General features: G+C 43.7%; 1 protein-coding gene across 1 annotated transcript in view; it reads left to right on the top strand.

Annotated features, from left to right (window-relative positions):
- Positions 1 to 14,446, top strand: part of lamc3 (laminin, gamma 3) — a 69,536-nt gene that overhangs the window by 35,749 nt on the left and 19,341 nt on the right. Inside the window, exons 11-12 of the mRNA XM_061262591.1 lie at positions 4,112 to 4,221; positions 6,702 to 6,926. Coding sequence (XP_061118575.1) covers positions 4,112 to 4,221; positions 6,702 to 6,926 — 335 coding nt within the window. The remainder of the gene's footprint in view (positions 1 to 4,111; positions 4,222 to 6,701; positions 6,927 to 14,446) is intronic.

Below are 14,446 nucleotides of genomic sequence, written 5' to 3'. Positions count from 1 at the left end.
AGTACATTCAAGAGAACATCACAATTACCAAAAATGTTCACAATCCAGATTTAATGTATAGTATCTCATGTGTATGGTATATCGACACTGTGATGCACAGAATCGGAAACCCAAGAGCAGACATAAAGTAAAATAAAGTTATTTATTGCAGCAGTCTCATAGTCAAAATACAGGCAGTGGTCAAATCCAGGTGGGCAGTCCAAAACAAAACCAAAGGGGCAGAGCAAAAATAGAAGTCTGGGGACAGGCACAGCTCAAACACGGGAAGACTCAGCAAACAGTACATGAATCGAAACCCTAAAATGGTCAAAATCCAAAACACTAAATCCAAATCACACAAAACCAAGCAGGGAAATCCAGGGACAAAATAGTCAAGAGCAGGCAGGCAGAAACAAACAGGAAGTGGGAACGAAACAGAGAAAAGCTGAGATGATCGAGCAAAGAGGAATGCACAAGGGCAGAATATAAAGGGAGGCAAACACAAAACATGTGAGCTAAACGAGCAAACGAGGGAAGACAAACACACCCACAAAATAAACAGACCAGGAATCAGGAAATCCCAGGATGGAACAAATTCGATAACAGCCTATCTTTAAACTAGCATTTTGCATTTGCCTTTGTAATGCCTATTTTATACTGCACATCTCACAATAAATTAAAAGTTCATATGGGAATGTTGCTCAGTTTTAACTGTAGTTATATGCTTTTTGCCCACCAAAGAATAGCAGTCTGACGCTCAAAAGCTGCTTCATCGTAGAAATCCTTTCTGCTGTGTACCATAGAATGTCATTACTGGTGGCAGAGAATCAGTAACGAGCCCCTCACCCGTTTCGAGACGAGCTCTTGCATTCTGCTCCAAACCAGAAGTTCCTGCTGAGAGGACTGTCATCAAATCCACACTCTTGGGAGAAGAGTAGCGTGGACATCATTAGAACTCTGCAGATCATGTCTGAGCCATGGAGGAAAAAAACATTTATTTCTATTTTAGGAATTTAGACTAGTGGAGGATTATGACATCTGTCCAAACTTCAACCCCTTCCAGTTCCTTTCCAACTCTCTTCCAATGCCTACTCTCTCTCTTTCTCTCTCTCTCGCACTTGCTCTGTCTCTCTGTCTTTATCTCTCTCTCACTTGCTCCGTCTCTCTCTCTCTCTCTCTCTCTCTCTCATTCGCTCTTTGTTACTGTGTGTGTGTGTGTGTGTGTGTGTGTGTGTGTGTGTGTGTGTGTGTGTGGTGGGCTGCCCAAATAGTATCTGACCGAATTATTTTGGATGAACACCCAATTGTGAATGCCCACCAAGGTCTATGCTGGCCCAACCAGTGTAATTGTCTTCCAAATAAAGCACAGCTCACTCCTCAGGTGTGTTGATATGAATCAAAACTAGGCACATTAGCATGTGTTCCATATCCCTGTCAGAAACTGGTTAGAAATATAAATAAACATGAAAACACACAGCACTTTGTACCTTCTACATGGTTCCTGAGTGACAGAATTTCTAATTAATGTGAGTCGGTGTGAATATATTAACCTGAATAAGTGGAGCTCATGTTGTCAGAACATGCTGGGTACACTTTATGAAGGAAAAGGAAGATTCTATGTGATATTACCCAAGAGATTCTCAGTCGCTGCCTTTAAAGATCCTCATCAGATAGTCCTTAAAATCTGGGGGAGGAGCAGGGGATGGCAGATGTGTCAGAGAGATTAGACACTTTCAGCAATCATTTACACAAATTTCCTAACATAATTTTGTGTGTTTACAAAACATAATGGCATAAATAGTACATTTCCTCACTGGTTACATACTGTTAGAGGGTCAGATCAGTATATTTCTTCACAAAGCCTCCTTTGCAACATGAAATAACGAATTTAAATGAATACTAACATGTTTTTGTCCTCTTGTTGTGATCATAAAATTACTGAGAGTTGTGTGTGGCATAGGTGTAGTGGAGGTAAGCTCTCTTACTTTGCATGAATTCAATTTCGTTGAGGATTGCGCAGGACAGGATGAACACAGGACTCAGAGACAGGAACACAGGAAACAGGTAAGGAGCAGGCAGGCATAAGATGGAACATTTAACAGACCGAATATATAGAACGGTACACAGAAACAAACTATGAGACGGGAACACAAGACATGACAGAATGTGTGTGTGTGTGAAGGAGACATCTGTGGTGAATGCATTGGAATGACATCTTGTTTGTGTTATTTCAACTCTTCTATGCTTACATAAACCTAAAGGGTTATACTGTCATTTAAACATGTACACCTTATTTGGCTGACACTGTAAGACACTTTTATCCCTTGCGGGTCCTAGTCATGTACCTTAGCCACTATGCTACAGGCTGTCCACAACATCTCCACATGCTATTGATGATGATGGCATATTGTGGAATGTATTTAACTTCCATGTACGCAGTAAATGAATATATCACACATCCACGCCCAGCCTCTGATATCCCTTAGGCCCCATGTTTTCTCAACTTTGAATAGATGCATACCCACTTGTGCATCTTGAATCTCCATATCTTCAGTCTGCATCTGTGTCCTCGGTGTCTCTTCCGCACCTTGATGATGTATCACCTACTCGCGGGGATTGCGATCACACTGTCCGACATCTTGCATGGGAAAAAAAAATCCTCTCCACAGGGTTCCTGAGTGGAGGAAATCCCATTTCACAGCGTGTATGGGCCTGCACACCAGAGCGCGCGGCAGTGGAAGCTGCCATTATCCCTAACAATGACAAAGTTTTCTAAGTCCTGGGACTTCCAGCTCTATCTGTGGCAAGATAAAACGTTCATATATTTAATTCATATATTGAATCAAGAAGCAATCCCAGGTGTGCTTTGTTATATGGGCCAGTGTGGGTTTGTGAGAGATTACCCCATTATGAGGAATGGCAGTGCGCATTGTTATATTTCTCCCACACTGCCTGGGGACTGTAACTGCCACGATGACTGGTAATATTTCTCCCATGCATTATCGTTTTGGTTAAATGCTTTAACAACTCTAGATCTGCTTTGATTAGGCTGCTCTCACTGCCCAGGTTCCCTCATCATTGCCTATCCCCGATCGCTTCATCACGATGCATGCACAGACAGTGTATACGTATCTTCCTCTCTATCTTCCTACTCTTGTCATTGGCTGCATTTTCCAACAAAAGAGTGCTCAGCTATGACTATTTTTATTCATGACAATAATCTGATGATATGAAGGATTCTAAAAATTATTTTTATTTGACCCAGTCAAGACATTTAAGACCTCCCCCCCCTCCCCCTCCTCCCCCCCCCCCCCCCCCTCCTCTTTATAACCCAACTGGTGCAGTGGAATTTATTTAGCAAAATGAACTTTCAGATGCAATGTTTGAAAAATACTGTATAATTTGTATTTTTGCTAAAACGAAGAGATTGCGAGGGTAGCAATTTGCATAAAATAACCAGAACGTATTTGCAGTTTTGCTAAAGAAAATGATTAAGTGTTTTGATCAAGGCACCTCTGTGTCTGAACGTTGTGGTGTAGTTTCAGTGCCAGTGTGTACACAGTTTAGAAAAGCTGTAAATGAGTTTGATGAGTGCATAGATACTCCAACATCTTGATTTGCAGTTGTGCATGTGGTCTCCAGCAAGCAGAAATGATTGCTTTGAAACTACCAGCAGACATAGCAAGAGGGGGTATATTTATGCATGCAGGGTACGTAGTTGTGGTTATTTCATCAATAGCAAGTGTGTGTGTGTGCTTCTAAAAACCCATGTTAAAATAGATTTGTTAATGTGTCCTTCACTGGATAGTTTTATCTCAAATACACATTATACTGCAGGCATTAACGATAGTAAATATAATAACTAATACAGCTCCCGCAGTTTTGGCGGCTGTCCTGGAGAAGGTGTTTGGAGCATCCATAACATTTGCACACACACACACACACGCGCGCGCACACACACATGCGCACACACACTCACAATCACAAAATCTCTTGCAGATTGTTAGATATGTTTGTTTCTGTCCTCTGGGAAGGTTTGTGGTGCCAGACGAGTCTCCACAGTCCCTGCCCGCATGCCGTATTCAGATCTAAAAGTGCTGTGTTTGGTCTGTTTCTTCTTCTGTGCTCACAGGCTGAATGAGAGAGTAGGGGGACTGAGGCCATCTTTGTCTGCGCTGGAGTTCCGGCGACTTCTCTTCAATCTCACTGCTCTGAAAATCAGCAATGCTGGAGGACACAACTGTGAGTGCCAGGGAGCTAACAACCCACCGTCTGCCCGTCACTCTGTCTCTCTCTTTGTCAGAATTCATCCTGTCTGCACTCCCGGTACTCATATCATCCACCTGCCGTACCCTCCCCTGTGTGCATGCAGTGTGTGTCCCCATAGATCTCCTCTGCCCTCTGTCTAAATATGAATCTCTCAAACTCTTCATCTACTGTGTACATTTCTGTCAGTCTCTTATGTCGATCATCTATCAAAATATCTGCGACTCACTATTTATTTGTTTGGTGCATCTTTCATCGTGCCACCATTTCCCTTTTTCTTCTCACCTATGCATTTCCTAACTTCAAAAACCTAGGCTATAATATCTCACTGCACAGACAGTGGAATGAATCCGTTCGCCTGTCACTGCAAGGGAAGATTAAAGAGGAGGATTTTCAGCAGGTAACCCTTGGGGCATTCTGTATTGGCAGCTGGTAATTTCAGTCAGTCTTAGGGAATCCGCTGCCAATGACATCTGCTTTTTTCACTCTCGCATTACTGGGATGAGAGCACTTTATTAAGGTTGGTTCGATATAAGGGGTAGGAAAGCTTATTTTCGCATGAAAGCTGCCTCTTATTTGTGCTTTTCTGTGGTGCTGGAGAGGAGGACTACTCGGCTGACCTCACATGGCCTTTCACTTCGTAATTGGCTGTAGGAATTACAAACGTGTCACACAGATGCAGGGTGTGAATGGCAAAGAACGACAAGAATTTTGTCAACAATTGGCTGACAGGGGGAGGCACATCTAGCTAAAGTACATGTTCGGTGACACACCCCAAGGCCTTGAATTAGAGAAATGCCAAGGGGCGACATTGGCTCAGGCGGTATGAGCAGTCAGCTGGCAGTCGGTTAGATCCCACCCTGGGTGTGTTGACCCCCAAATGCTCCTGACGAGCTGGTTGGTGCCTTGCCTGGCAGCCAATCGCCGTCAGTGTGTATGAATGGGTGAATGTACAGTTGTACAGAACAATACATCAATTGTACAGTGCTTTGGATATAGGTGCTTTAAATTTTATTCAAATTAAAGCCCTCCTGGGCCACACGAGACTGACTGTTGTGTGGACAGGGTAGCCCCTGTCCCTTCCCATGAGACTGTCTGCTTTGGTTCAGAACACCTCTATGGCCTGTGTCTGCCAACCTCATATATTTCCTGAGTGTGTTTCAACGTTGAGGAGACCCTGCAAATATGACCGGGCATTCGAAATTGGGAGAAAGATGAGAGAAAGTAGGAGGATAAAAGATAAAAAAATAAAGTCAGACATTTCATCAGTGAATAAATACTTCTGAATATGTGTGCTCAGGGAACCTCAAGCTCCAGCAGTCAAGGTCATTTATTTGCTGCAGTCGTGCGCAGACAGGAGATCATTCATATCTGATGGCTGCCATGCACCATCAAGAGAAGCGCGATGGATTAAAGCTTGCTGATAGTGGCACAGCTGGGTAAAATTCCACCTTTTCTTTACTTTGAATCAAAAGAAGGGCAAGCATTGAGCGACGCTTTGAACAATGTTTGTGTAATAAGTAGCTCATCAACAATGTGTCACTTGAAAATAAAGCGCAACCTAACCCCCAAATTAAAAGAGAGATTGGCACTGCATTTATTAGAATCTAATATTTGAACATTTTCACAAGAGAATTTATCTCAGGCAATCCATATTGCAGTCAAATGCTGAAATCCCAGGCTGACGGTGGCAATTAAAGATGCGCGGCCGCCACTGTACGCTCATTGAGTCCAATATCTCCCGCCCTGGGTGCCAAGCAGGGGCAAAGCAGGAGAGTTATCGAAGGACCCCAGCATATCGCTGCCCTTCCTGGCACATTCCCGGTAACCCCCCAACCCCGCCCCGCTCTGCCTCGTGTTGGAACGGCCCGGCACCGCAGCAATGACCTTCCGCTGCGTTGGCGGGTTGCCGGGAACCTTCGGCGGCAGGTACGCGTATGAGTTTGATCATTATTCATGCGCTGCGGAGATCCCCGGGCACATTAGCTGTAATCCCGCCACCTCTTCTCCCCCCCCCCTCCCCTTCAATTTATTGATTTATTTATTCATTTTTATTAAAGATGCTCTGAGCGGGTGGGGTCTGGCCTGAGGGCAGGGGAGCGAGACACCGCTTGGTAGCGCTAACCGCGGGACAGGCGAGCAGCGCTCTGTGACTGGCTTAATGAGGTTCCAGCCCGAGGCTGCCCTCAATGATAATGGGCTGTCGAGCTAATGAGCGGGAGGATGGCGGCGAGCCGGTGCGTCGGGGTCTCAGGCCACCCCGCCGCCGTGCCCTTCAGCGAGCTCCTTCAACCGCGCGTCGCTCCGCCCGAAGCCCCGACTCTCCGAGTGAAGTGACATAAATTAGCGGCGCCGTTGTTTGCCTCCGCAGCGGGTGTCTGGGCGACGGGCGACGGGCGCGTGGCGGTGTGGGAGTGGCAGAACGAGCAGCAGTCCCCCTGTTCTTCCCTCCGCAGACACCTCGCAGCTGTCGAGAGTCACTCTGCGCTCCGCCGGGCCCTCCAGCGGCTCGGGGGCCCCCGCGCCCTGGGTGGAGGAGTGTGCCTGTCCCCCGGGCCACGCGGGGCAGTTCTGCCAGCACTGCGCCCACGGGTACAAGAGGGAGGTGTCCGACGGCGGCCCCTTTGTCCGCTGCGTGCCCTGCGCCTGCAACCGACACGGAGACTGCCACCCCGAGACAGGTAAGCATGGCCCCGAAGTGTTCCTCACAACCGACCATATCTCATATCTCCAGGGTTACCCCATCTACCCTCCATGGCTTCCCCCATCTACCCTCTTGTATCCCCATCTACCCTCCTGTATCCCCCATCTACCCTCCTGGCTTCCCCCATCTACCCTCCTGGTTTCCCCCATCTACCCTCCTGGTTTCCCCCATCTACCCTCCTGGTTTCCCCCATCTAACCTCCTGGTTTCCCCCATCTACCCTCTTCCTCTTCACTCATCATCCCCTCAAAATCCAGTCAGAACTCAATTACAGTGTGCGGGATTTGTGCCGTAATTCTCAAATGATTTTTGTTCTTAAAATAGGAGGCTATTTATTCAAAATAATTATTCGACTAAAGACTGCAAATGTCATTTTAAATATCAAGAGCCACTATTAAATGCCTTTTTAGTGAGGTCCAAAGGTTTCCCTAGACGGGGTACACACACTATGAATGTGCTGGTTGTGTTTGACTTCGAAAGAGTAATGACCAAGTATCTCGGATCCATACATGATAGCAGCTATTTATATTGTAAAGATGAAGGTCTGGATTAATAACGCTATGAGACAAGAGCTTGAATGAGAAACATATGAATAGTAAAATAAGCAATTTGACTTTAAACATGCAGTTTTTATATTATTTTTATTATTAGTGACAGCTGCCCATACACATGTCACTCATTGTGTTTGTCAAAAAATACAGTAATGCTTATTCCCTATATCCCAGGGTCACGACATGCTTTTAGTTCCTGTGCATTGTACACTTGCGTCATTATCAACAGGAGATGATTGCTCCTTGTTATTTAAGTGTCAGTCATGTAAAACCATCACTAGTTTAGTGGTGTAGTGTTCCATCCATGTCTCCTGTCGGACAACGCCGATGGGTGCACACTAACAAAAGAACTGCCATGAAGGTCATCTTGAAACGAGCCTACTCAGGTCATTAAAAGCCAATGATGTACAGTAATGACTGCATCACTGTACCTCACCTGATACAAATGCATTTTCATTCAGGATGTGTGTGCAGCCAATTTAGTTGGTGTGCAATAAACTTTAAGGTAAGGAATAAACTTTTATCTGATACTGTACAACTCACCAACTAGTAGCCGAGAGCATATTCAGTGTAATAACAGTATTATATAAAAGAGTGTTCCTTTGGCTATTTATTATGAAATTTCAAACAGAGATCTCACACCCTTGCTCCAGTATGCCTGTAGTATTCTCCTGAGAGCAATTACTTGTGCAGATATTTGACCCAGGAATTTTCTTTCACCAAACCCACAGTTCCCCTTATGTTTCGATGTCTTAAACAGGCATGTAGCCAGGCGTGTCATGAAAAATCCCATTAGGTCTTATCGAGTTATGACTTGCATTAATCCGCTCCACCGTTTTGAGGCCTCCTGGTGCAGCACACCCAGTAATGCTGCGGCTCAGATCTTTCTGTTTTAAGAGATGTAAAATTTTGTGTCGTAAATACTTTGACACACTAATATAACGTGCTTTGCGGTGGTTTTATGGGTACGAGCCCTGGAGGGTTTCCCCATGTCTTATGAAAGACTCCTCGGCAGAACCGTGCGGTTTTAAGTGACCAGACCAGTGTAAGATAGACATTGGTGCTTCTCACCAATGTCTGTTAAATATTGATGCACGTTCTTCGGGCTGGAGGAGACGTTAGCACTCCTGGTCATATTAATACGTCTGCAGCATTCACCATCATCTGTGACTCATAATTTCTGACGGAGATTTACGGAAAACTCCCCGAGTCTCCTTTATTTTCCCCATCTGTCCAGGGACCAAGAAGGTGTGAGTCTGTGGCTCTGTCCTTTTTAATTGCCCCCTTTAATAGGTCTTCAACTAATTGTTATTAATTTAGGGATAAAATTATCTTGTTATCTGCTCGGCTGTATCTGTTGGGAATCGGTTCTTGCAGCTGACTCATGTGGGGTTCTTAGCGGGCTGTTGTGCTTCACTTCCTGTGGCCGGGCAGATAAGGATCAGACTCAGACTTTCAATCTCAGCTTTCGCCTCATCATTCAGCGCATTTGACTTTGGCTCCTGTGCGTTTAAGTGCAGATAGAGTATCAGCTCCATCGGCTGCACATTTCAGCGTTTATTGTACAAAATGGGTGGGGGGGGTGGGGGTGGGGGGGGGCGCTACAGCATTAATGAGAGCGGCGTGGATTTTTCCCAGCATTCATCTCTTCTGTCTGATTTATTCTATCGCAACTCCTCTCTCCCTCTCCACCTCTCGTCTCTTGGGGAGGCTAGAATTCTCTCCCTCCCTCTCTCTCTCTCTCCCTCCCTCTCTCTCATTTCTCTCCCTCTCATTCCGAGATCCATTAAAAGAAAGCGTCGGGGCGAAAGGCGGGGCCGCTGCATCCTCCGACAGACATGTGATGTGGGCTCACTCTCCACCCCTGGCTCTTTACAGAAACGCTGACACTGATTCAGGGTCTCTCCATTACCTGCAGCACTGCAGAAAGGAAATGTGTGATCACTGCTCGCACTGAAGCAGAGGACAGACATCTGCCTGACGCTCGTAATATTCCCCTTCCTCCGAGTGACGACGGTCCTAAGCATTCATTTTATTGTTCAGCAGTAAAATTGTAAAGGTTATTCACTGGCAATGATTCTGACTGGGATCAGCAGGGTTGTCTTTTTTTTTTTTTTCTCACCCGGGCTGTTGACAGTGCACACAGTATACAGCAGTACAAACACAGAGGAAAACTAAATAAAGTGAGATCTGAGGCACCGCAGTTGTCAAAAAAGAAAGGGGAAGAAAGAGACACTCTCAATCTTTAAGCCTGACAGACTCAAGAGGCTTCTGCAAAGGGATGGGGCATTTTCGGTAAATCGTTTCAAAGAACCTTCCAGATATTACTGTCTTATTCATTATTACCTCAATGCACAGCAGCAGCTCTTTGAGTGGGATATTTACTGTTACTGAGCTTGTACAATTGAGTCCCAGGACAATAGCAATTCTGATGAAAATGAAGCAGGATCACGTGATCTGGTGAACATCCACAATGCTACATACATAAACAACTTGAGCATTCTGTCATAATAAAGTTGAAGGGGGAGGGGGGGGGGCTGGAGAGAGAGGGGGAGAGATGTTGTATTATTGTAGCTTTCCCAAGAGATTAGAGGTGGGTTGTTAGATTTTCTTTCGGCAAACCTTTTAACTTCAAAGGAAATGCAAAGCATTTACTCATTAGGTTCCTCTTTTCAGCATTTAGCATGTCTTAAAGTCTTTCTGCATGCAAGATTAGTGTTATTCTCAGTACTAACACTGCGAAAATGGTTTTCACAAAAGGGATTGTTTAACTGCGTTGCTCAACCGAAGCCTAACGGAAAATATGTTTTAATTGCCTGTAATTACATAATGAATTGTTGTACATTCTTGGTACAGCGGAAATAGGACTGGAGTTTATACTAGATATCCAGGCAAGCAGAACAAAGGGTGCTCCGTAATCATGATTTATTAATGCTTTCCAACTTCTGCCATTTCTATTTGTTGTAGTGTGGCACAACAGATTGGAAATGTTAATATTTGCGGGTGGAAACAGCATATTCCTTTCAGGGGGCAGGGCGCTGCAGGGCTAATGAAGTCTCACATATGTCCTTCAGACACACATAGGTTTTGTGTGTTAATTCAAAGCATGCCATCCATAAAATTAGGAACAGAATGCAAGTCATAAATTGGAGAGGGGGGGGGGGGGGGGGAACTCACTTCAGGGGATGAGAAGTTAAATAAATAAATATGCAAACTAATTTTAAGAGGAGCCAGACAGCACAGGAGGTAAAACTATTAATCGGCAAAGCAAATTGAACATAATATTCCCTGTAGCATATCCACTCAGTATGTTCCTCCATGGCAGGCTTCCAATGTAGCTACCTCCTTTCTTGGCATTCGAGGTTTAGTTGTACTCTGAGCTTCCAGATCTTTCCTAAACCCCTGCTTGCTCCTTCACTTCCAAAAGCAATCTTTGCCCAGCATAAACCTCTCCCCAAACCGACTGACTCCCCTCCTTCTTCACCATACACAGCGTTTCATTCATTCCGGCTTATTTTAGACCAGTGCACTGTGTTACACTATCCTCAAACTTATCAGAGTGATGGCAAGAGCAAAGTGTGGCAGCCAAGAATCAAAGCACCTCTCACCTATGAATGTGGTGGGGGTGTTATAGTTTGGGCATCTATGGCCAGCATATATACTGTCGCACTTGTCTTCATTGATAATGTAACTGCTGATAGCAACAGCAGAATTAATTGTGAAGTGTACAGAAGTATCTTATCTGCTCAAGCTCAACCACATGCCTTATTGGATGGTGCTCCATCCTACAACAACAAATATCCAAACATACTCCTAAAGCCACAAAGGAGATTTTCAAAGCTAAATACTGGAAAATTCTTGACTGGCCAAGTCATTCACCCGATCTGAATTTAATTGAACATGCATTTCATATGCTGAAGTGAAAACTTCAGTCCAGGCCTGGCAGAGCATCATCTGGGAAGATACTCAGCACCTGGTAATATCAGTGGTTACAGATATGGTGAGCTATGTGTAAAAAGTGCAGTGCAACCATAGTGTATTTTAACCACATGTGAATTATTTGATTACACACCTAAAATTGTGGAGTGCAGAGCCATCTGCCTATCTTGTAGGCTTTTATTTCAACCGTAATGTGCATCACCGGATTTGACTAATTCACAGCTCAATGAGAACTCAAGCTGTTCAATGAAGTGTGCTTTGTTAGGGTGGGAAGGAAAACCTACGGCTCTCCAGGAACAGAGTTGGAAACCAGTGGTCTAAACTTTGACCTCGTAATTAATTGGTTCATTTCAAATCCAATCTATAGAGTACGGAGTATAGAGCCACAGAAATTGTGTCACTGTCCAAATACTTACTGGATTGAGCTGTATGTTGAAAGAGGTGATTTTAAGACTATTCCTTCCCAGTGCTTGTCTTCAGCGGAAAGTTCATTGGGATCTGAGAGGGAATTATGTGGTCGGCTTGCTTCACTCAGTGCCTGAGGACAGCTCTCCCTCCCCAGACTTTTGGGCTTCTCTGCGTCTCCTCATTAAGAACAGACCCGCTCATCTTCACAGGCCAATGTGTGACCGACTGCTCCTGTTCCCCTCACTCAGGGCGAATGGGGACATCAGATGGAACACTTAGACTGGACTTTTAACCCCTTTTTTTTTTGCATCCATTCATTTTTTTCAGGGTGTAAAGGTAACATGATATACCGCTTGAAAGCGTTAAAACTCACGGTTCTGTGTGTATGTTCTGTCTATCTGCTTGAGCGACAACAGTTCCTTATTTCTAACATGGGGGTGGTAAAACAAGTGTGGGGGGGGGGGGGGGCTCACTTTCTCTGCATTTTGGAAATCCACATACTACTCGAAATAAGGTAACGTCGGTGTCCTTTTCACAACAGGTCACCAGCGTACCAAATGTATAATAGTTTCTCATTCTAAAAATGTAACTGAGATATAACTCTGATAGAATGTCCATTGTTTTTGTAGAATTTCGGAGCAAGTATCATTGTTGTCCGTTTCGCTGTTGTATACCTCTACAAAAGTATGTGTACATAGGAATGCTATTATCTATGTTTTGTTCTCTCGAACGAGATGAGGCCAGTCTCTGACAAGTATTTGTAACATAGTTGCAGAGAAAATGTGTTACCTCCATGTGTAACAAAATTCAGTATAATTTCAGCTAATCAAAGAACCGACCACTGGAATGTTATGGAAGTGACGACTTTTTAGCTACAGTGATGACATTATCTTAACGGTGTATAATTTATTAGGCTTGCATAAACAACACAGCATTTGTTCTGTCTGCATAACGAAACTGTAGCATTTTCAGTCTGTTGCGCATCAGCAACAATTCTTGAGATTTCATGCCAAAAAAGGTTAACGCTTTACAACAAAACGTTTATTTTGTGATGCCTATGTCTAAATAAAAGACTTCCTTTTGAGAAGTTCCAAAAAATCACCCGTCTGGGAAAATATTTCTGAGGAAGACAGTGGGAATATTGTTGACAACACAATAGAGGGCATTTTCAGTTACGTGACGCCATTTTTTATCAGTGAGCGTCTAAAAACACACTAAACATATTTTATTATTATTCAGTATGCTTATAAATAAGGAGCCAGCCTGCTTTTGAATAGCATGTGAAATTATGGAATGTGTTTGACTTGTTGATGGCGGTTGGGTATTTGACAAAAACTTCAATCAATGGACCTCAATGAATATATTTGTATACAAGATGGTATTATTGTGAATTATCGTGAGTATTTCTTATGATCTTCTCGACCTGTTGCTGTCGGAGGATAGCTGGAAAGAGAGGGAGTTTGGGACAGAGAGGTAGAGGAGGGTGACAGGCAGAGAAACCTTTTCAGGATAAAAGGTGTCGCATAGTTTAGTAAGCAACCTTACTAAACATTGTATATACCTTACATATAAACCCATAATGTCATTTAGTTTCTATTTGTCTGCAAATGTCCTTTTTGGAAAAAGATTAATTCGAAAAAAATGCAGAATGCTTATTTTTGGTTATATTATCCTCAGATTTGAAAGGGGATTTGTCCAGTGTTGTGACGTGGGTGCATTGTGTTTCTGAGTGCAAAAGCCACAGCTACAATAATGGTTATCCAGTTAAAAACAGAAAATCTTTTCAGCGAGAACAAAAGCTTCCACTTTCACTCTGTTTGAGCTATAACCCCAAAGGGTTACCTTTCAGAAGAGACCAGGATTATGCCTGTGTTCAAAAGGGTTCATGAATAGTAACCATTTTATTTTGAGTATGTCTTTTTTAAACTTGTGTCAAGAAAAGGGGCGATTCTTAAGGGGTTAAAGACACCTAAATCTGAGTCAGTTACTGCCCCCTCTCCCATCCACCCCAATTAGGCTGCAGTTTTGCTGATATTTAAAAAAAAGATGTTAATCTCTTTGGATGTTTTCCCAGGCAACAGCAGCTGACTGCATAAAGGTGATCTTCATCCTTTTGCCCGTCAATACTAATCACTTGCTCTTACTGTGATGAGTGCAGACTGCAGATTGATAGGAAATTAGAAAATGGCTGCAAATTCAGACTGCTGCCAGCAGCCGTCAGTCTCTCTCTCTCTCTCTCGCTCTCTCTCTCTCTCTCTCATCTCAAAGGGATGGAAAGTTGATTGCTAAATATTGTTCAACAATGGAAGTCAGAATAAGGTACTGTATGTGAATGCAAAATTTACATCAAGAGAAAAATGTTGGCGCACTGCCTTCTTAAGAAATAATTTTAAAGCATCAAATTCTTTACACAAAAAATCCCTGGGCATTGCAGTTTTGGAAGTTAGTAACACTCTCAAGAAAAGTCAACATCGAGGAACTAGCTAAGCCTCTTTGCACGCCTACCAGACCAACAGGCTTTTTTTTTTTTTACTTTTTTTTATAGAAAAAGAAAAACAGTCACAATCCATTAAATTGGCCATTAAAGATTTTCCTCCTTC

Source organism: Conger conger, chromosome 12 (genome assembly GCF_963514075.1).
Source record: "Conger conger chromosome 12, fConCon1.1, whole genome shotgun sequence".
NCBI lineage: Eukaryota > Metazoa > Chordata > Actinopteri > Anguilliformes > Congridae > Conger > Conger conger.
This window is presented reverse-complemented; position numbering and strand designations above follow the sequence as displayed.